This window comes from Chelonia mydas, chromosome 2, assembly GCF_015237465.2.
Source record: "Chelonia mydas isolate rCheMyd1 chromosome 2, rCheMyd1.pri.v2, whole genome shotgun sequence".
NCBI lineage: Eukaryota > Metazoa > Chordata > Testudines > Cheloniidae > Chelonia > Chelonia mydas.
Window position 1 is genome coordinate 156,710,074 of NC_057850.1, and position 21,879 is coordinate 156,731,952.

The 21,879-nt window shown below is 41.8% G+C and overlaps 1 protein-coding gene across 5 annotated transcripts in view; it reads right to left on the reverse strand.

Annotated features, from left to right (window-relative positions):
• Positions 1 to 21,879, reverse strand: part of FHOD3 (formin homology 2 domain containing 3) — a 611,741-nt gene that overhangs the window by 115,783 nt on the left and 474,079 nt on the right. For 3 of the 5 annotated variants that reach the window (XM_043540433.1, XM_037889933.2, XM_037889931.2), the window contains exon 11: positions 15,303 to 15,428. The exons of 1 other annotated variant lie outside the window; for it this stretch is intronic. In XM_043540433.1, coding sequence (XP_043396368.1) covers positions 15,303 to 15,428 — 126 coding nt within the window. Of the gene's footprint in view, positions 1 to 15,302; positions 15,429 to 18,465; positions 18,844 to 21,363; positions 21,466 to 21,879 lie in introns of all 5 variants that reach the window. One more of the 5 variants, XM_037889932.2, reaches the window with a different exon arrangement.

Here is a 21,879-nt window from a genome sequence, read left to right on the forward strand (position 1 = left end):
TATGTGTGGTAGCTGCCCCACCACAATACACATAAGGAGAACAGAATACTGTTCATACATATTAAAGCAGAGAACGTGAAGAGCTTTCAACCCCAAATTTGAAGTCACCAAACAGTTTCTAATAGAAGCACAATAACCATCAGGGAAATACCATCAATAGCTACCCACTACCACATTATACCTAGAAAGAAAGAAACAGTCACTGCTCTGAAGAGCTGGCCATATAAAGGAACAAATAAAAGGCTACAGGTAACACTTAAGTCCCACTTGAGCTCTATTTTGATCTGGTGGTCTGTGTAAGCACTCCACACAAGGTTAAGTTTAACTCACAATGAGCAGTTGACTGGTGGTGGGCTGAGTGCAGTGGGCTAGGGGAGGAGGAGAGAGAACCTAAAGCAAGGCAAAGGGGAAACTGCTCTTGGGAAAGCCCTATCTTTCAAGGGCAGTGGATCATATAATTTGTTTGGTTTCATATATTTCCTTTTTTCCCTTAATGTTCAAGTACAACAGTGGGAATAGATAGTGCTGGAGTGGGGATTAGCAGCGGAAGGCTAGTCAAAATAAGTCAGTTTTGAGAACCTGCCAAGAAATTTCCTTCAACAGCACTTCCCGGGTGGTGTAGCCAATTACAGGAACAGTTAGTTTTAGTAGAAAAGCTAAATCAAGTGCTGTTTAACATTGTCAAGTACGGCTTTTTTATGAGGCACTAAAACAGTTTAAAGATGCACCCAGATTGCCAGGAAATCATTGATGTAGGCACCTGGGGAGGGGAGGGTACTCCAGGGAAAAATATTTACATGTTTTGGCTGCATTTCCTGCTTAAGCTTATAGCAGGGTATTTAAAATATCACTAAAGTTAGTTGAGAAAAGATTTCCATATCATTTTACTCCAGTAAGCTTATTTATCCCATGTGTTTATGAACTTCTGTTACGGAAATACAGTGGCTGGATAACTCTGATGATGTATTAATATTGAACTGTATTTAAATACGGTGTGTATCAAAAAGGCCTAAGCAGCCAATCAGAACATTGGAATGAACAATAAATATTCAATGTCATATTTTACGGGAGCCCAGTGAGAATATATTGTATCCTAGGGTCAGATGGTACAAACCCAAGTGTTCCAAATCAGTGGTTCTCAAACTTCACTGCACTGTGACCCCATTCTGACAACAAAAATTACTGCACAACCCCACTATCAAGCGGAGTGCCTCTGGGGTCGGTCCTGGGGTCAGTTTTGTTCAACATCTTCATTAATGATCTGGATGATGGGATGGATTGCACCCTCAGCAAGTTCGCAGATGACACTAAGCTGAGGGGGAAGAGGTAGATAAGCTGGAGGGTAGGGATAGGGTCCAGAATGACCTAGATAAATTGGATGATTGGGCCAAAAGAAATCTGATGAGGTTCAACAAGGTCAAGTGCAGAGTCCTGCACATAAGACGGAAGAACCCATGCACTGCTAGGGGCTGAGGACCGACTGGCTAAGCGGCAGTTTTGCAGAAAAAGACCTTGGGATTTCAGTGGACGAGAAGCTGGATATGAGTCAACAGTGTGCCTTTGTTGTCAAGAAGGCTGACGGCATATTGGGCTGCATTAGTAGGAATATTACCAGCAGATCGAGGGAAGTGATTATTCCCCTCTATTTGGCACTGGTGAGGCCACATCTGGAGTATTGTGTCCAGTTTTGGGGCCTCCACTACAGAAAGGATGTGGACAAATTGGAGAGAGTCAAGCAGAGGGGAATGAAAATGATCAGGAGGCTGGGGCACATGACTTACGAGGAGAGGTTGAGGGAACTGGGCTTATTTAGTCTGCAGAAGAGAAGAGTGAGGGGGGATTTGATAGCAGCCTTCAACTACCTGATGGGGGGTTCCAAAGAGGATGGAGCTAGGCTGTTCTCAGTGGTGGCAGATGACAGAACAAGAAGCAATGGTCTCAAGTTGCAGTGGGGGGAGGTCTAGGTTGGATATTATGAAACACTATTTCACTAGGAGGGTGCTGAACCACTAGATGGGTTATCTAGGGAGGTGGTGGAATCTCCATCCTTAGAGGTTTTTAAGGCCCAGCTTGACAAAGCCTTGGCTGAGATGATTTAGTTAGGATTGGTCCTGCTTTGAACAGGGGGTTGGACTAGATGACTTGCTGAGGTCTCTTCCAACCCTAATCTTCTATGATTCTATCCATATATATGTTCAGAGGGAGCTTTGTTGATGGGTCACAGCAATCAGGAGCATTGGGTTCTATTTCCAGCTATTCTGCATGACATCGGGCAAGTTACATCATCTCTCCAAAGCCTCTATTCCCCTCCCACCTTTGTCTGTCCTGTCTGTTTGCACTGTTAGCTCTTTAGGGCAAGGATGGTCTCAATCTGTCTGTACAGTGCCTGGCACAATGGCTTAGTTGCTATGAAAAATATGAAATCTCAATAAAACCAATTACTACACCAGAGGATTGGAAAGTAGCAAAAATAATACTTATATTTTTTTTAAAAAAATAGGAGATCCAAGAAATTATAGATTAGTAAACCTTAATTTTTTTACCAGTTAAACTGCCTGAAATGGTCATTAAAACTAGAATTGTAAAAAATCTAGACGATCTGAAAGGGTCTAATCAGAAGGACTTCTGGAAAGGATAATTGTGCCTCACAAATCTATCGGAGCTCCTCTTTCAGTGAGCCAATAAAATAGTGGATAAAGGAGAATTGGCTGATGTAATTTATTTAGACTTCCAAAATGTCTTTGAGAAAGTCACTCAAAGGGGCTGCAGTTTAGGCTGGACATTAGGAAAATACTCCTAACTGTCAGGGTGGTTAAGCACTGGAGTAAATTATTTAGGGGGGTTTTGGAATCTCCATCACTGGAGATTTTTAAGGGCAGGTTAGACAAACACCTATCAAGGTTGGTCTAGATAATACTTAGTCCTGCCATGAGTGTAGGGGACTGGACTAGATGACCTCTTGTGGTCCCTTCCAGTCCTATGATTCTATGATTCTATAATCTCCATGCCTGATTGTAACACTGAGTGGGAGAAAAATCAAGAGAGGATACAGCAATGGAGAAAGGAAAAACAAAGGATAGGAGAATGGACATCAAGAGGAAAGATACTGCCAATACCAATGACATTAACTGGCAGTAGAATGACTGTATCTAATAGGGTGAGGAATCTAGGTGAAGCCGAGCAGAAACAACTAAGATGTCTGTACACCAATGCAAGGACTAGGGGTAACAAAATGGAAGAACTAGAACTACTGGTGCCCGAAGTGAAACCAGATGATATAGGGATAACAGAAACATGGTGGACTAGTAGTCATGGCTGAAGCACAGGTATTGAAGGGTAAGTGTTGTTCAGGAAAGCCAGAAATAAAGATATTGGTGGTGAAGTAGCATTGTATTTTAATGATGTGGTAGACTGTAAAGAAATTAGAAGTGATGAAATGGATAAAACAGAATCTGTTTGGGTCAAAATAACATTGCGGAAGAAAGGTAACAGAGGTTTAGAATAGTGCTTGGGGTCTGCTACAAAACCCCAGGATCCAATCTGGATATGGCTAGAGTGTGTCATACCCAGGGTACAATTTGGACTCATGAACAGCTGTGTCCTCTCATTTCTCCAGCCTGGGGTGACTTTTACACTGTTTCACTGTGAGAGCAACCACTCCTGGTCTGCTCACACAGAGCCTTCAGCATGTAAGTTACCCCGTTAGATTATATGAGTGCTGCAGCCAGCCACACTTGAATTATACTGCAGAACAACATCAGCAAACTCCCATTCTCAGACTTTCCCCAGAAATGTACATCTTGTACTGCCTAGCCCTCTCTTGGACCATACAAGCTCCTATAAAGGCTGTCATTTTATTAATAGCACATTATATACAAAAATCCTTTTATCTCAAATGGAATTTCCCAAATACTTCAATCTAATCACACTGGTTTAGCTAAAACAATAAAACAAGTTTTTTAACTACAAAAGGATAGATTTTAAGTGAATATAAGTAATGACGCATAAAAGTCAGAATTGGTTACAAAAGAGATAAAAGCAAAATGCAACTAATGCCTCTCTTATCAAAAAGGAGTGAATTCAAAGCAAAGGCCTCTCTCACCACGTTTCAGCAGTTTAACTGGCTGAATTTCCTTCAGTCAGGATCTCTCCCACAGTACAATGCTGCTTCCTTTGTTCTTCAGATGTTGTGGATGCCATAGGCAGAGAGAAAGGGAGCCATAATTTGGGGGCATCTGCTCTCCCTTCTTATAGTTCTTTCTCTTCTTTGAAAAGTATCTCCAGCTGAGGTTCAGGAGACAGAAAGTCTGTGTGGACGGGAACCCCAGCTGTTTCTTTGTCAAGATGTAGATTTTTTTACCCACACCCTCTTTCCTGCCAAAGACTGGCCACTTACTCAGGTGATGGTTTTTATTTGATTTTATTGGCACTTAGCTGAGGCATCAGCTTGCCTTTTATCTCTGAGGACCTAGTTTGTTGCCACTCCCCAGACATGGAACGTGTCTTAGTCATACCATAGAGAGGAATCTTATAACTTTACATACAATGTTGCCACATATATTTTATCAGGGCAATAATGATCAACAAATTATGAGTTTTCAAATAATACATCACAAGGCATACTTTATATAACATTGACCACGTTCCTGTGAAAGGGGTGAACACAGGGGTACAGACCATCACATAGAGACTTCTTTGATATTTTTAATTAAATAAATACTACTGGGAATTGTGTGATTACGGGAGACTTTACTTTCCCAGATATAGATTGGAGGACAAATGCTACTAATAATGATAGGGCCCAGATATTCCTGGATGTGATAGCTGACAGATTTTTCACCAAATAGTCACTGAACCAACAAGAGGTAATGCCATTTTAAATTTAATATTGGTAAGTAGTGAGAACCTCACAGAAGAACTGGTTGTAGAGGACAGCCTTGGTTCGAGTGATCATAATTTAACTCAGTTTAAATTAAATGGAAGGATAAATAAAAAATATGTCTGCAACTAGGATCCTTGATTCCAAAAGGGCAAACTTAAAAAAATAAGGAAATTAGATAGGGAAGTGGACTACACTGAAGAACTCAAGAATTGGAATGTGGAGGAGGCTTGGAATTATTTTAAATCAAAGTTCCTGAAGCTATCTCAAGCCTGCATCACAAGGAAAGGGACAGAAATTGTAAAGAAGGGTTGCAGACAAAATTGGATGAGCTAACACCTCAAACAGGTTATTAACAGAAAGCAGAAAGCCTAGAAGGAATGGAAGATGGAAAGGATTAGCAAGTGTATGGAAAAAGTGAGAACTGCCAAAAGCCAGGCAGAGTTGGACCTTGAAAAGGAAATTAAAACCAATAGTAAAAAGTTCTTTTGCCATATAAATAAAAAGAAAACAAACAAAGACGAAGTGGGACCATTAAGCACAGAGAATGGAGTTGAGATTAAAGATAACCTAGGCATGGCCTAACACCTGAATGAATACTTTGCTGCAGTTTTTAATAAGGGTAATGAGGACTTTAGGGATAGTGGCAGGGTGGCTAATGTAAACAAGGATATGGAAGTAAAGATTACAACATCCAAGGTGTAAATTATACTCAAACAGCTTACTGGGACCAAATTGGGGGACCAAGGTGATCTGCATCCAAGAATATTAAACTAACTGACACATGAAATTGCAAGCCCAATAGCAAGGATTTTTAATAAATCCGTAAACTCAGGGATCATACTCTATTACTGGAGAATTGCTAATACAGTACCTATTATTAAGAAAGGGGAGGTAGGGGAAGTGATCCAGGAAACTACAAGCCTGTTAGTTTGATCTCAATTGTATGCAAGGTCTTGGAAAAAATTTTGAAAGAGAAAGTAGTAAAGGACATAGAGGTAAACGGTAATTGGTATAAAATACATGGTTTTACAAAAGGTAGATTGTGCCAGACCAACCTGATATCTCTTTGAGACAGTAACTGTTTTTTTAGACAAACGAAATGCAGTAGATCTAATCTACCTGGATTTCAGTAAGGTATTTGATACAGTTCCATGTGGGAAATTATTAGTCCAATTGGAGAAGATGGAGATTCATATGAGAATTGAAAGGTGGATAAGGAACTGGTTAAAGGGGAGACTACAATAGGTCACAATGAACGATCAATTGTCAGGCTGGAGGTAGGCTACTAGTGGAGTTCTTCAGCGACTGGTCTTGGGACCAGTCTTATTTAGCATTTTACTTCATGACCTTGGCACAAAAAGTGGGAGTGTGTTAATAAAATCTGACGATGAAACAACATCGGGAGGTATTGTCAATATGGAGGAGGACTGGAATGTCATACAAAAAGATCTAGATGAACTTGAAAACTGGAGTAATAGAAGTAGGATGAAATTTAATAGTGCAAAGTGCAGGGTCATGTACTTAGGGACTAACAAGAAATTTTGCTATAAGCTGGGGACATATCAGTTGGAAGCGACAGAAGAGGAGAAAGATCTATGTGTATGGATTGATCACAGGATGACTACAAGACACCCAATGTGATGCGGCCATAAAAAAGGCTAACACAATCCTACGATGCATCAGGCAAAGCATTTTGAGCAGAGACAGGGAAGCGTTAGTCCATGATGGGCAACCTGTGGTCCGTCAGGGTAATCTGCTGGTGGACCGCCAGACAGTTTGTTTACATTTGCACGGCCGCCTGCAGCTCCCAGTGGCCGCGGTTTGCCGTTCCAGGCCAATGGGAGCTGTGGGAAGTGGTGTGGGCCCCAGGGACGTGCTGGCTGCTGCTTCCCGCAGCTCTCATTGGCCAGGAATGGTGAACCGCAGCCACTGGGAGCTGCAGGTGGCCATGCAAATGTAAACTAACTGTCTAGTGGCTCGTCAGCGGATTACCCTGACGGGCTGCGTGTGGCCTGCAGGTTGCCCACTACTGTGTTAGTACCATCATAGAAGGCACTGGTGAGACCTCATCTGGAATACTATGTGCAGTTCTGGTCTCCCATGTTTAAGAAAGATTAATTCAAACTGTAACAGGTATAGTGAAGCACTACAAGCATGATCAGAGGAATGGAAAACTTACCTTATGAGAGGAGACTCAAGGAGCCTGGCTTGTTTAGCCTAATCAAACGAAGGCTAAGGGGAGATATGATTTTGTTCTCTATAAATACATCAGAGGGATAAATACCAGGGCTGGAGAGGAGTTATTTAAGTGTCAATGTTGACACAAGAAAAAAGGGATATAAGCTGGCCATCAACTAGTTTAAACTTGAAATTAGACAAAGGTTTCTGATCATCACAGGAGTGAAGTTCTGGAACAGCCTTCCAGAAAAGCAGAGGGCGCCAAAAAACCCAAGTTGTTTCAAGACTGATCTTGAAAAGTTTATGGAGGGGATGGTATGATGAGACTGCCTACTACGGCATGTGGCCCTTTTGCGACTGCTAGTCGCAAAAATCCCCAAAGGCTAGAGATAGGGCACTAGACTGGGAAGGCTCTGAGTTACTACAGAGAGTTCTTTCCCAGGTATCTGGCTGGTGGGTCTTGCCCACATGCTCAGGGTTCAACTGATCACCATAGTTGGGGTCAGGAAGGAATTTTTTCCCAGGTCAGCTAAGTAGAGACCCTGAGCATTTTTCACCTTCCTCTGCAGCATCGGGCACAGGGCACTTACTGGTTTAAAGTAGAGTAAAATGGTGGAGTCGCTGTAACTCAAAGTCTTTATATCACGATTTGTGGACTTCAGTAACTCAGCCAGAAGTTATAAGTCTATTACAGGTGTGGGTGGGTGAGGTTCTGTGGCATATAATGTGCAGGAGTCAGACTACATGATCATGATGTTACCTTTTGCTGTTAAAACCTATGACTCTATAATATTGGTGCAGAACATCCAGCCACCAGGGGCAGAAGTATCCAAAGCTAGGACTACTATTTTGCAGGGGACGAAAGGGAGGTATAAAAATGGGTCCAGAACTGTGCAAGGGAGACCCACCCACACACACACTGGGGGGGCAGTAGAACCTAGATGGTGCCTCCCCTCTCATGTGCCATCTGGGCTGCAGAGAGGAACCATCAGACACTCCAGCTGGTAGGGGCAGAAGCAGCCAAAGCAGGGACCTTCGGTCCTTTGGACAGTCAGAGAACTTTCTACAGTTTTGACTAGGCTTACTCTAATCTGTGATCATTGGCTGCTTCCTCCAACCCTCCTGCCCACCTCCCTCACAGTATCTGAATTTCAACTTCAGTCTACACCTGCCCCTTTCCCCTCATCCCTCTTCCCTTCCCCGTTTTTTCCCCTTTAGTCTGTCCACCTCAAACTAACCTTCTCTCCCAAATACATACATACATACATAAAGAAAGAAATTGTGGAATAACATGCTGTTTGCTGCCATCACACTGTTCATTCTGCTTGTGTGTTCTACCCCTTCCCCAACCCTGTGTCTGTCTTGTCTAGTTAGAATGCAAGCTCTTTGGGGAAGGGGCCATCTATGACTCTGTGTTTGTACAGTGCCTAGCACCACGGAGCCTCTCTCTTGGTTGGCTCTAAGGTGCTATGGCAATCAGCTTAAAAAAGAATGTAGTTCTTGCCACAGAATTTAATCCTATTTCACTGCAGATTTCACTGATTATAACCATAAGTACCAACAAAAGTATCCTGTCACTGAGATATACTTACAAGCAGCTGAGAAGGCTTATTTGACAGTGATGGGTTTCGTACCACAACTTCACTATGATTCAGAACAGGGATGGCAACTGTAAGGTAGTAGAGGGCCACAGAAGCCATTAAAACCCTGTAGCGAGCCATGTAGAAAAAAATATTCAGACTGCGCTGTGTCTTTTAGTAAAACGGCTGCTGCCTCGTACTCTCCACCTGGCTCCGCCTCCCCATCAGCACCTGTTCTGACTCTGCCCCACGTTACCCAGCTCCAGTTAGTGCCTTCCCATTGGCTGATTGTGGGGGAGCTCAAAGCCAATCAGGTTCTGGCCAAGCCCTCCACCAGAGGGGGGAGCGCACACCTCTGTCAATGGGGAAGACGTAACCAGAGCGGAGTGGCATGGGATGGAGCTGGAGCCTATGTCAATGGGTGGCCAGGCGCATGGGTTCCCCATGTGGCAGAGTCTGTGTCCATGGAGGAGTAAAGCAGAGGCGGGGACTGGCAGCAGCATGACCCGTGTGCCAGGTCACAGTGCCACTCACATTTGGTCCAGCTGCCCCTCTGTCATGCCAGCAGGGAGGACGCTCAGGAAGGGTCTGTTGGCATTGATTACTGTCCCTGCACACCTGGTAGAGATGTGCCCCAACCTTCCCACGCTGGGCGAGGAGGGATTGGCCACAGTCAGTTTGGCGGTGGAAACTGGGAACCAATGACAGCAACAAGAGCCAGAAGGTGTGGGACAGAGCCCCCTCCCCTCTGTGAGTGATGGAGAAGTGGTTGGGCCATTGAGTGGTGCTGCGACCCAGCACATTGGCTCAGGCTTCCAGTCCTGGCTTCGCTCTGCTCCACACTCCCTGCAAGTGACCTCACTACAAGCAGTGTGTGTGTTGCTCAGAATTGGGTGGGCATGGGTGCTACCAGCCACTCAGGCTCACCTGTGGCTGTGCCCCTACTCAACCCCCTTCCCCCGAATATTTTCACTGGCCACCTACGGGTGGGCTAATAAAATGATCAGGTGGGCTGGATGCAGCCCCTGGGTCACCAGTTAACCATCCTTGATTTTTAGAGCAAGGGCATGACTTTCCCCCTATTATAAACCCATCTGTCTCCACCTTCAGTCTCCAGTGGTGAGATCACAGGTAAAAGAGTGTAGGTACCTCTACATAGCAATTAAACACCTGCAGCTGGCCAGGGTTAGCTGACTCAGGCTTCGGCTACAGAGTTGTAAAATTGTGGTGTAGACATTCAGGCTTGGGGTGGAGCCTGAGCTCTGGGACTCTACGGGGGGGGGGAGGGCGGGGAGGGTTGCAAAGCCCAGGCCCCAGCCTAAGTCCGAAGATTTGCACTGCAATATTACAGCTCTGCAGCCAGAGCCCTCTGAGCCCGAATTGCACTGAATTATACTATTGCACTGAATTATACAAATGTTTTTGTTCAGTAGATTTTAGGCAAAGAATGGTTTTAAAAACAGGAATGTCAATTACTCTTCTTTCAAACTCAAGGTGTAGCTCTCGTTTTCATAGGCAAAATGCAGCCCACGTTCTGAAAGGTCCATCAACTGAATCAAACTCAGACTGAATCATGCTAGATAGCACCGAGATAAATGCTTCTCTCCTTATTTCTTGTTCTTTAAGGTCAGATAAATTGTATCAGCAATCACATATGAAGTGCTTGTTGGATAATTCTCCCCTAAACGAGATAAAAAATAAGGATATAGAGGAGATCATTTATGCTGTCCTTTGATAACTCTGAAACCATAAACTGAAAGCAAAAAACTCACCTTGGAGTTAACTATTAATTGTATCTGCTTACCAAGCTTCTTTTATTTTCAAATTTTTACCGTCAGGAGATAGGAAACAGCATCTACATAATCTCACACGAATACCTCAGATGGAGGTTACTGAAAAGTTCCATGGTACTTTGAACTAATTAGTTGGTGATTAGTGTAACATACATTACAGCCCACTGTCCAATAAGCAAAATTCCATCCTTAGATCCCTCCACGTGCATCTTTGCAAGTTATGAATTTCACGATTCCATAAGAAAAACATGATTCTGCCCTGCTTAGAGTAGACCTGTCACTGGAGTAACATGGTGTGTACACCTGGAATGGCAGAGCACCCAGAAATCATGTGCTTGACTTAAATTCAATCCCAAACCCTGAAAATCTGTGTATGCTACATCATAACAAACTGGAGGCTTAAAATATTTCAATAAATAATTGCATATAAAGGGGTGCATTCAATAGGCAAAAGGAAGCTGTTGGATACATGCATTTTTCACAACTCTAACCTCCACCTGAGGTTCACATATAAAATCCATAAATCCAGGATAATCACATTGATCTGTAACACTCCCTCAAAGACTTTTATGGCTTCATCCTGCAAGGTCCTGGGCACTCTGGCTGCAAACCAGCAAAGCAGTTTAGTACATGCTTAAAGCTAAGCTTGAGTGCTTTGCTAGATGAAGGCCAGGGTGCTCAGGACCTTGCAGGGCAAGTCTCCATAAATGTAAGTTATTCTTTCTGTGCAAATCAATTATTCTTTGACAATTTCATCCTTGCTATATTACCCACTCCTGCTTTTTAGATTTATTCTGACTCTTTCTTTCGCTTTTATTTTGGGACGGTGTTTGCTTCTTTGTAGTCCTTTGAGTTCAATATATTTTAATTATTCTTGTTTTTAATTTTGTGCAGCTCCCACATACATGGCAGGAGGTGTTATATACTATACAGGTCCATACTAGAATCTTTAGTCATATGAATAATCCTTACTCTTGTTCATAAAAATTCACAGGATCGGGTCCCCGCAAAGCTCTGAGTGCATTACACTCATTCAGAAAGGGGTTTTATTATTATTTGTAGTATACATAAATATACATTCTTCTCCTTTTTGATGTTTAATATTTCATTTGATAATTAACCCAAATTTAATACTAGTTATTGACATAAGTTTAAAATATTTTTTCTTATTGTTTCAGAACACCAGAGGCCAGGCAACTCAACAAAATGCAAACTGCTTACAAAACCGGGAAAAGGCTCCTGTACTTTGTGATGACTAATTTGTCCATCAGTGTAATTTCTAGTAATGAAATAGCTAGAACTAAAGCTCATACACAATACAAGAAACAAAGACTTAGGTTTGGACTCAGATATTTGTCAAGCTATTGGCTGAACAATGACCAAAGGTTTCACCAGTGGTGCAAGAAAGCTGGTATGGTCAGGTAGGCTATACCATTAAGACATTTATTGCTGTTACACCATATCAGAAAGACACATTTGGTATCCACTGAACACCGCAGGGCTTGCTCTCCCGGGAGCCGCAGCGGTGAAAGGACCCCAGACAGGAGAAGCAGCTACATGGAAGGGATGGGGTGGGGCTGGGGATGGTAATGCCACGCCGGAGGAGCTGCTGGCATGGGGCCCCCCAGAGGCCCCACATTCTGCTCCTTTCACCACTGCGGTTCCCAGGAGGGTGCTGCGGTTCAGCAGATACCGACTTCTATCTACGGATATCCACATCCACGGATATAAATTTGTATCCGCGCAGGGCTCTACAAGTAACCCTCCCCAGGCTCAAGTTCCCCTGCCGGCCCGGGCCGGGAGAGGAAGAGGCGGGACCAGAGCCGGAAGGTCAGAGCCCCTCCTCTTCCGGCCACACTGTCTGGGACTCTGCACTGTGGCTGCCTGGGAGAACCAGGCACTCTCCTAGGCAGCTGCTGTGCTGCACCGGACAGCATTCGGGAGTGGCTCTGGGGCCTGGCTGCCAGGAAGAGCAGCCGAATGCCAGGGAAAGCCAGCGCAGCAGGAGGACAGAGCCTCCCACCCAGGTAACGTGGGATGGGGAAGGGACGGGGAGAGCATGACCCTGGGATGTGGGCGAGGAGGAGTCACATGTGACGTCACAGGGGGGTCACATGCTCCCCCGTTAGGTGGTGCCCCCTTTGTGTCCTTCTCATGAGTTGCCATACTGGTAAGAGTTAAAATCTATTTGTACAACTGGGTTTCACATTTGTAGATCTGTGCAGCCCTTCCACAGCCAGATGCCCAAAAGAAATGAATGTTTCATGAAGGGTAACAATTAGTATTTCGTGCCTAGAGATAAGAGAGATTTTTTGTTGCATAATTTTCTTCAAAGGGGATGAATTTTGACCTGTGTAATCATGTCTCAAAATGAAGGGTTGAATGCTTCTTTTATTGCTGAAATTATAATATACACATGCCATATGTAGAAGACACATCCATGTGATGAATTGCAGAGCCAGGAGATAAAATAAATGCATCACATACTCTGAGCCACTTGCACGCTGCCCAAGGTCCACGTCTAACATTTCAAACTCATGAGCATCTTCAAAGGGCCACTGTATTTTTGGATATCCTGACACTGAACCTTTTTTTCCCTCCCAACCCAATTTACACTCACCACAGGCAATATTCAGTCCAGCATCAGAGACAGGTTAACGCCTGATAGGGCTAGAAATAGATTTATGTCATTGGAAAGAGGAGATAACTCCATGTCCCAGTGGGACAGGGCTTGATTCTACTCCTGGAAGGTCCAGAGGTATATTTTAAGTCATAACATTTACGCATGGATGTGTTATTTTAAGTTATTAGTTTTTTCATGTAAAAAATGTAATTACATATTTTTCTGCTGTCATGAGCTCTGTACTGCTGGACTCAAAAGGAGTGCTAATTTTACAGACCTACATATAATATATATGGACACAAATACACATGTAATTACAGGATAGAAATGAAGGGATGTTCCCTTTGTGAAATGTTTGCATTCAATTCCTGTTTAGCTGCTCTACACTGTACTCATAAAAAAGCTGCTTTTAACTCTTTGAAGTAGTCTTTGCTAGTGCCTATGATACAACTCAATCTACTAAAATCAAGCTAAAGGCATTGCTCTGCATCTGTAACAGGAAAAGGTCAAGTTTAGGGTCAAACTGAACGAGCACGTGTAATCTAAGCACAAGTACACTGGGACCACTCTTCCTCATCAAGAAAAGGCCTCCGAGGGTCACTTTTACATTGAGTCCTAATTTCAAATTTGACCTAGCTTCAGGTGTTCAGGCAGTTTTGCACAGCCCTAATCGCAATGTCTACTACATATGCAAGCCAAGTATTAACTGTCCTCATTAAATCTGTTCAACAAGCAACTGGAGAACAAAAACAATTGTTCTTACACAAGTTTATTAATCAAAAACCTCAAAAGAACTGGAATACTTGTAACTTTGGCTGATTTGAATCTCTGTTTCTAAGAGATAAAAGAGTGACAGTGGTTGTATGGAGTCTTTTGTTCTGGTTTCACATGACAATGATTTGACCCAGACTGCGAAAGATAAATCCAGCTAAGTTCCTATAGGAAGATGAGCAAATGAAAAACTGTGCCTTTCACCATGGTTATATTTAATGTAATTACTCACTTGAAAGCAGGATTAAATCAATACCTTGTGGTTGGAAACACTTACAGACTGTGGAACCACTTACACCAGACGGTGGAAAGATTCAGTGAAATAAGCAATTAAAAATATAACAAAGGGAACACTGAGGAAAATTAAAGAGGAAACAATTAAACTCAAAAGATGACTTTGAAATGTAAATTCAGTGGCACATAAACAAAAGACCCTGGGTAACATATTTTGGTATGTTAAAACACAGGTACAGTGGCTAGTAAAAAGCTCGAACAAATTCACAGAAGGAGCAAAAGTCTGCACTAACCAAAGCAGAGGCTAATGGCCAAGTTTAGAGTTGAGGTTTAGGGTAAACTAGGCCCCTGTAAACTGCTAACTTGCAGAAGGCTTTTGAAGAATTAAAGGCCAATCTGGCAACATGTGAATCTGAGCCCATCAAGCCCGGCTGGAAATTATTTAAGATTAACCCGTCTTGACAGCTGCATAATTAAAATCTCCTACCTCTCCCTCTTTAACCCAGCATGATATCCTTTGGAGTTGTCGTTTACTTTCAAGCAGTAACAGTCAGTTAATTTCTGGTGGTCTAAACCTCTTGCCAAGTGGAATTTCTTGCATGTATCCATAACATTCTTTTTTTAATATTTTTTTTCTACATACCTTAGTGGACCATAATTTATCGTGGTATTTTGATAGCTCATAGACTTATTTTTTTTAAAGCTAGTTGGTAGGTTAGTATGTGTCACCCTGACATATTATGGAAAACATTTTGCTTGTGATTTAAAAGCAATAAGATAAATTATGCATTTTCAAGAAAATGAAGGGCCAAAATTATACCATGGGAAATTTGGACATTTTAGACTTTGATGATGTTAATCTGAATTTGCTTCAGTGTAAATGAAACTAGAATTGTGGAAAAATATTTCAAAAACTGGGAGAAATAAAATTTGTTCTAAAAACCCTTCAAGTACTTAACTCTGTTGTAACAATTCTAGATGGAAGCAGCAGTGATGGGATGGAAATAGATCTGGCCATTAAAAATAACACAACAAACAATCCACTTAGAAAGAGTGAGGGAAAATTTTTTTCTTGCTTTTGGTAAATTCTATCCATAAGTGTTAAAACAGACCTGACTAGGACAAATGTTTAAAATTCAGACACACTGACATACACAGCCACAACCATTATTTCCTCTACTCTCTATATGCCGGGATAATTTCAAAATGCAGATTTAATTACTAAGAACTTTCTTACAAACCTTTCAGATTTGGTCTCCTGAGGTGGTGAGAGAGTTGTCCCATAACGAGAAATGGGTGTTGTAGGTGCACTTAGTCCAGAATAAGGTGTTGTAGAGGAATAAGAGTTGTTGCCATAGCTACTGTTTCTGAAGTTACCAGAAGAATAGGAGGCAGGCAGAGAAAGGGAGAGACAAAGAGAAAGAAAGAAAATAATCAGCAAGCAGACATGCGGCAGCAAACCCTCTTTACTCATAAAGGGGATCAAAGGATGTTGTACCCCAGAACTCCATGAACTTCCAGCCACATCCCCACCTTTGAAAAAAAGTAGCATATCATCTCATTTTAATATAACCCATCACAAGGACACAGTTAATATTGTATGTTTTAAACTACTGGTATGGAGATTCAAAGAAGGATTACAATGTTCCTTTAAAGTGACAGCTGTTCACTGGAATACCTAATTGACTGCTCAGTTACTCAGAAATGTATTAGCTGGTTTGGGAGCTGATAATCAAACACCAGGAAAGAAACCGAAAAGATCAATGTCAGCAGTATTCATTCCAAGTGAACTAAAGGAAAACACCGCTATTCCCCAGCCATTGTCAGAACATGGACTCAAATGATTGGCTAATGTTTCTGCTGTAAATGAAAAGCATCCAAATTCTTTTCAATTAAAACGAAGTATTTTCTTTCTCCACCCCTTCTTCCCCAGCATAAGTCATAGCTTATGTGCCATTTCTTATGATGTCTGTAAAAAATCATAGCCACAGTTAAAAAAGACATGTCTCTGGAAGCACGGCTTTAGGAATTTCTACCATCCATTCACTCCATTAAAAAAATGCTTGACTTCAACGTTAGCTTGTTGATCAAAGAGAAATTGTTTCCAGGGCTCTTGGAATGGTCACCTCCCCAGAGCCCTTAGTATCAATGTTTTCATCCTGGCTTTTCTACTGAGCAGAAAAGGCAGCTGCACAGCTTTCATGTGTCTTTTCACCGCTCCACCATCATATGTAACTGACATGTCATGGGTGCTGGCTTTGGAAAAGTTTTAACCTTTCTTTCTACTTTTTGGAAGAGATGCACCTTTTCCATTGGGACTGTATGCCAGATGGTAGTTAAATTATTCCAGGAAGCCAACCAGCCCAAATGACAAAACTTCATGAAAGAAAAGCCTAGTGTCATTTTCTATTTAACAGCTCATTAGATTAAATATACTTCATTTATTTTATCACTCCTCTTCCCCCCCTCAAAATGCTAGTATTGCATAATTTCACTTCATTCAGGCATGTTACTTGAAAACCTAGGTGTCTTTTTCAGCTCAGATTAACTCCTGTCATTTGCTTATGGAAAACTGCTTTCTACAAATGTCCAAACTTCATTCTTTGGGCTGCAGCCTGAAGTACTGATTGCCATAGGCTAGAGGTATACAGTTAGAGTATATTTAAGCTAGGAATCTTTTATGGGAGGGACCTTGCTATGAACAGAGTGTATCATATTTCCTCTCCATCTCCCCATCTCCATACCCATCGTGCATGTCTTAAAGCACTCCCAAACACCTATTTGCAAGGCTTTGTACTACTCCAAATGGAGCAGCAATCCAAGGAAAATAATTGAAATTCACCTTTCTAAGCAGGGAAAAGCAAAGACCAGTTTGGGAATTCAACCTCTGTCACAGCGCCTTGGCAGGAGAATAGAATGGGAAACGGAAATAGTACTCTGGTTGAGGGGTTATGTGTCTGTACAGCATAAGGCCTCTTTGGTCACATAGGCCTAAAGTTGCCACTGGTCTTCGCTCAGATACAGATTAAATTGGTGGCCACGAACAAGTAACCACTCCTCTGCCTCGGTTTCTACATCTAAGATATTTAGATAACACTACTTACTTCTCTCTCATGGGATGTTGGGAGGGTTAAATGATCCTTGTGAAAGGGAAGGGAAAATCCTTTGAAAAAGGGAAGTGCTCTTTATATTCCAAGTGTTGAGTGGTGGAATAGTATCACTCAATTCCTTTTAGAGTGTTTGGAGGGTACAAAGCATACTAACTAGTGAAGAGAGACCTTGGCATCTGTAGTCTGTCAGAAGCAAATGATGTCAGCTTGGGTATGAAACTGAAAATCATCCACTCCCTATCCCATTGCAAAGATAAAAATCTGCATAACTTTCAGTAAGCATCATATAATAAAGAGAGATAAGTAGGGGATAAGAATCTGCAGTAACTTGTCAGACTTAATGATTTTGCATAACAAAATAACAATCCAAATAAATCTAAATATTTTATTTGCTAAGACTTTTACTATATGCAAAATATTTACCAATTTCTTATTGAAAACATGTGCATTGAGGATTTACTACTATGCTCAGTAAGGGCAGTATAACTGCTAATCGGCTGGTAAACCTCGAAGTGTTGCGAATAATCAATTATATTATAAACCTATAATACTGTAAGTGGCTTATTAAATCTCATTCCAGTGTGTATCTGGAAGTTTTAAATTAAAGTATGGCTGTTTCCCTATTTTCACTTGTATGATAGCTTTTTAGGATTAAACCTATTATACATCTCTTGTGACACAGACAACTTGAAACGGCAGAAAGAAAAGCTATGGCTGTGTCTGTACTTAAGCAGTGCAATGCAAGAGCACTGGAGGTGAAATCCCAGCCCCACCAAAATCAATGGGAGTTTTGTCACTGATTTCAGCAGAACCAGGATTTCACCCTAAAATTTCTAGAGCCTGATGTTGATCTCACACAGCTTTTACATCAGTATAACGCCAGTGATTTCCTGATGCTCAAATAAATTTGTTAGTCTCTAAGGTGCTACAAATAGTCCTTTTCTTTTTAATGATTTCCTTGAAATTACTCCTGAAAATAATACAACATAAATGAAAGCAAAATGGATGCCCATAAGCCTTTTCCCCAAAAGATGCTTTTATCATGTTTTTTTTATTGTCACTTAGAAGAGGCCAGTTATTAACTATGTATCTTGAAGAGAAACAGGATGAAATAAGAGTATCGAAGACCAAGGAGGGAGAATCAATCATGTTAAAATATAGGCTAACATGACTAAAACTAATACAGTATGTTCTAGGAACAATGCAACACAAAGAGCATGTAAATAGTACAATAAAACTCTAGAAAGATGTTATTAATTCATCTAAAAATGAATGCCAGCTGCATAAAATCTACCTGTTTTCCCTGATAACCTCTGCTTCCTTTTCTGTAACAGTTGCTGGAGACTCTTCAAAGTCATAGGAGAAAAGGTGAAAAGGGCTATGTGGTACATAAGGCAATTTCTCTACAGTTGGAGATGCCTTTGGAGTAATAGATGCTGATGAATTTTGGGAGGAGTTAAGTGCAGGAGAGGATGGTGATGAATAAACAGAATAATGGAGTGAGACAGATGAATCAGGCACAGAAGATGAGCTGCTGGGCGGACTCTTGGCTTTAGAGCATGAGGGAGGCCTCTCGGCTTGAGAAACTGCACTTGAGACGGTTGAAGAATCAGAACTCTGATTCTCATTCTGCAGCTTTTCATTTGCAACCAGGTTTACGTCTGGGACCTCACTGCAAGGGAGGGTGTGGTGAGGAGGGAAAGAGAGAAAAGGCAAAGCAGGATAAGGAGAGAAAGGATCAAAGATCACATAGTTGGGGGGGGGGCGGGAATCCAGCAGAGTCAAACAAAAACAACAACTTCCCAAATGTAGCCAATTGCCATCACTTTTAAAAAGCTAGGAAGCTCAAAGCTTTGTATCCTAGAGGGATTCTTCTTAGGGCTGGAAAAAATGAGGAATGTTTAGATTTGGTTTAGAGGAAGGGAAGGGATTGAACCCATGGAAATTCAGAACCTGGAATCTAGTTTTCATGAGTCTTTTTCACTACAGTTCTGTATACTATCCTCAAGTGACCAGTTAAGCCCAAAAGCAGCCTTACCATATTGGATGATCTGGCCCAAAGAACAGGTAATTTATGATGTATGCCCAAGTCTAACAGCCTGCTATCTCAATACCATCCTGTATTTTCATATTACATGTTTATATAAGTATGTGGAGATCTACTGACACAAAGCGCTATAACAGAGCAGGTATTATTATATAACACTCATTTACCAGAGATGAAGCCCAAAATGACCCAAATCAGTATTCTTCTATCAAAACAAAACCCAACAGTAGATTTAAAAGCAATGTGCTATCAGTGTGCTTATGTACCTCTTTAAGTACTTCCATGACAGTTCTCACTATAAGAGTGTCAGCACAAGGCTTTTACCTCATTTAATCACTACATGGGGGCTGCATGAGGGAATTGCAAGCAGATCAGTTGTGCGTAGATGCCTGTGCTCCAAGGGCAGTAGAAAGGGATCTTTGCATTGGCCCTGCGTAGCTTAGTGTTATTGTAATAAATGAGGACCAGAGGCAGGACAGGCAAGGAACCATGGGATCTGCATTTGTGCAGGGTTAGCCTTGACATCCAGAGCCCATAGGCTGGAATAGCAACTATGGGGGGCTGGCATTGCAGCCCTGAGCTGGGTTACTAGATTGGTGGGTTGATTTCACCACCCCTGCCCCTCTGAACTCCAACTGTGTAGCACGGGGTGTGCAAACTATGGCCCGGGGACCGCGTCTGGCCTTTCAGATGTCCGGGCCTTGCCCTGCTCAAGCGCTTCAGCTGGAGAGTGGGGTCAGGGGTTGGCCCCTGCTCCGCGTGGCTCCCGGAAGCAGCTCCTACACGTAGTGGCAGCCAGGGGGCTCCACATGCTGCCCCTGCCCCAAGTGCAGCCCCTGCAGCTTCCATTGGCCGGGAACCATGGCTAATGGGAGCTGCAGGGGAAGCGCCTGCGGACCGGCAGCATGCAGAATTGCCTCACCATACCTCTGCATAGGAGCCGGAGGGGGTCACACCCCGTTATTTTACAAAGGCAGTTAAAAGGTGGTATTTTGAACAACGATCTGAATATCACTTTTGCCATATCAAAGTAGATATTATTTTAAAAGTATGAAAGTTACATAAGTAAAAACATGCCGTATATGACTTGTCAATTACACCTCTTTACATAATATTGTTTTATATTCAGGTAATTAAATAACTGAGTTTTTTGCTCCTACTTTTAAGCATTGGATTTGAGGAAATTATCACTTAATTTTAAATTTTCAGAAGGCCATTGGCTAGATTTGCAGACTGGAAGACATTAATAACAACATTACAATATTTTCTTTGGAATTTGCACATTAAACAGTTTCCTTTCCTCCTTCAGCGTTGTAGAAGTCTGTATGAGTGCGGTTAAGTTAAAAAAAAATCCAATCTCATTTTGCAGAATTGCAGAGCCAAACATTTTAACTTAAATCAAATGGCTGTCTAGAAGAGAAAGCATATTTTCTTTTTCTGATTTATTTATTAGGATAAAGTTACCATTGGCCAAATCCATATGAACCTCAGAAAACAAATGGAAAATATTACATGTGAACATGTAATATTGATAGCTAGAGTCTGTTTACATATATACATGCAAATGCATGCCTGTGTCCAGCTTTGTCCGTCAGTTAAATATTTTTCCCCTATAAAATTTGTTAAAAATTCTAAAATAACTAGTTGGCAATATTCCAGAAATGGTAATATTTTTATATCAGTAACGATTCATAAAAAAAATTATAACCCTGAAAAAGGCACATTTTTGTCTGTGATGATGGATCATGGAAACACTAACAAAGGATGCTCAGGAAGAGGTTCACAGAGGCCCCAGCTCAGCAAAGTACTTCAGCATGCAATGAATTGCTTTGCTGAAAGGGATGAAATTAGGCACATGCTTAAAATTCCATCATCAGCTCTGCTTGTTAAATCTTCTGAACCAAATTAGTGTAGCTAGTTTGCAATCTATTGGATTTTTATAATTAAATGCATTTAAATATTTTCATAAATATGAACAAGGCTTTGTTGATTCAAAAGGCTTTTCCGAAGGTACTTTTTAAAATGAAAAGTAGGAATACGTTTTCCAGGATAGTTGAGTACTATAAATCAGTAAGGTGAATTCATGCTGCAAATATTGGTGGTGAGGTCAGGAAAGGTGAGGGGAGGGACACTGAAGCCTGGTACCTGGGTTTGACCTGCCTAGTGGCCTCTTCCTCCCCCTCATCCTCAGTATTAGGCTCTGTGACTGGTGGCTCCTCTTCTTCTTCTTCATACTCCTTCTCCTCTCTGAGATCAAACCAAGGAAAGAGGCATGCAATGGGACAGAAAGAGGGAAGGTGGAAGAGAAAAAGAGATAAGTCGCCCCAAAACACCAAACCCAAAAATGTTAGAAATGGAAGGGAAAAAAAGACAGAAGTAGTTCAGGCACGACATGAGAAACCATCTTACCCACCCTAAATCTATCAAAAAATGAGTAAGCTTGCTGCAGAACGTTAAATGAACTCTTTGCACTAGCTAAGTAGCTAAGTATTCAGGACATTAAAAATCATACAGATGTTAGCACGAAGGGATTATTAATGCATGGATTTGTTTTCCATACTTATATCTATTTTAAAAAAAATCCTAAAGACTGTCCCATTCTTTTCTAGACCCAGGTAGAGCACTGCTGCGGTGCTGCCCCCACAGACACTTGTGTATGCT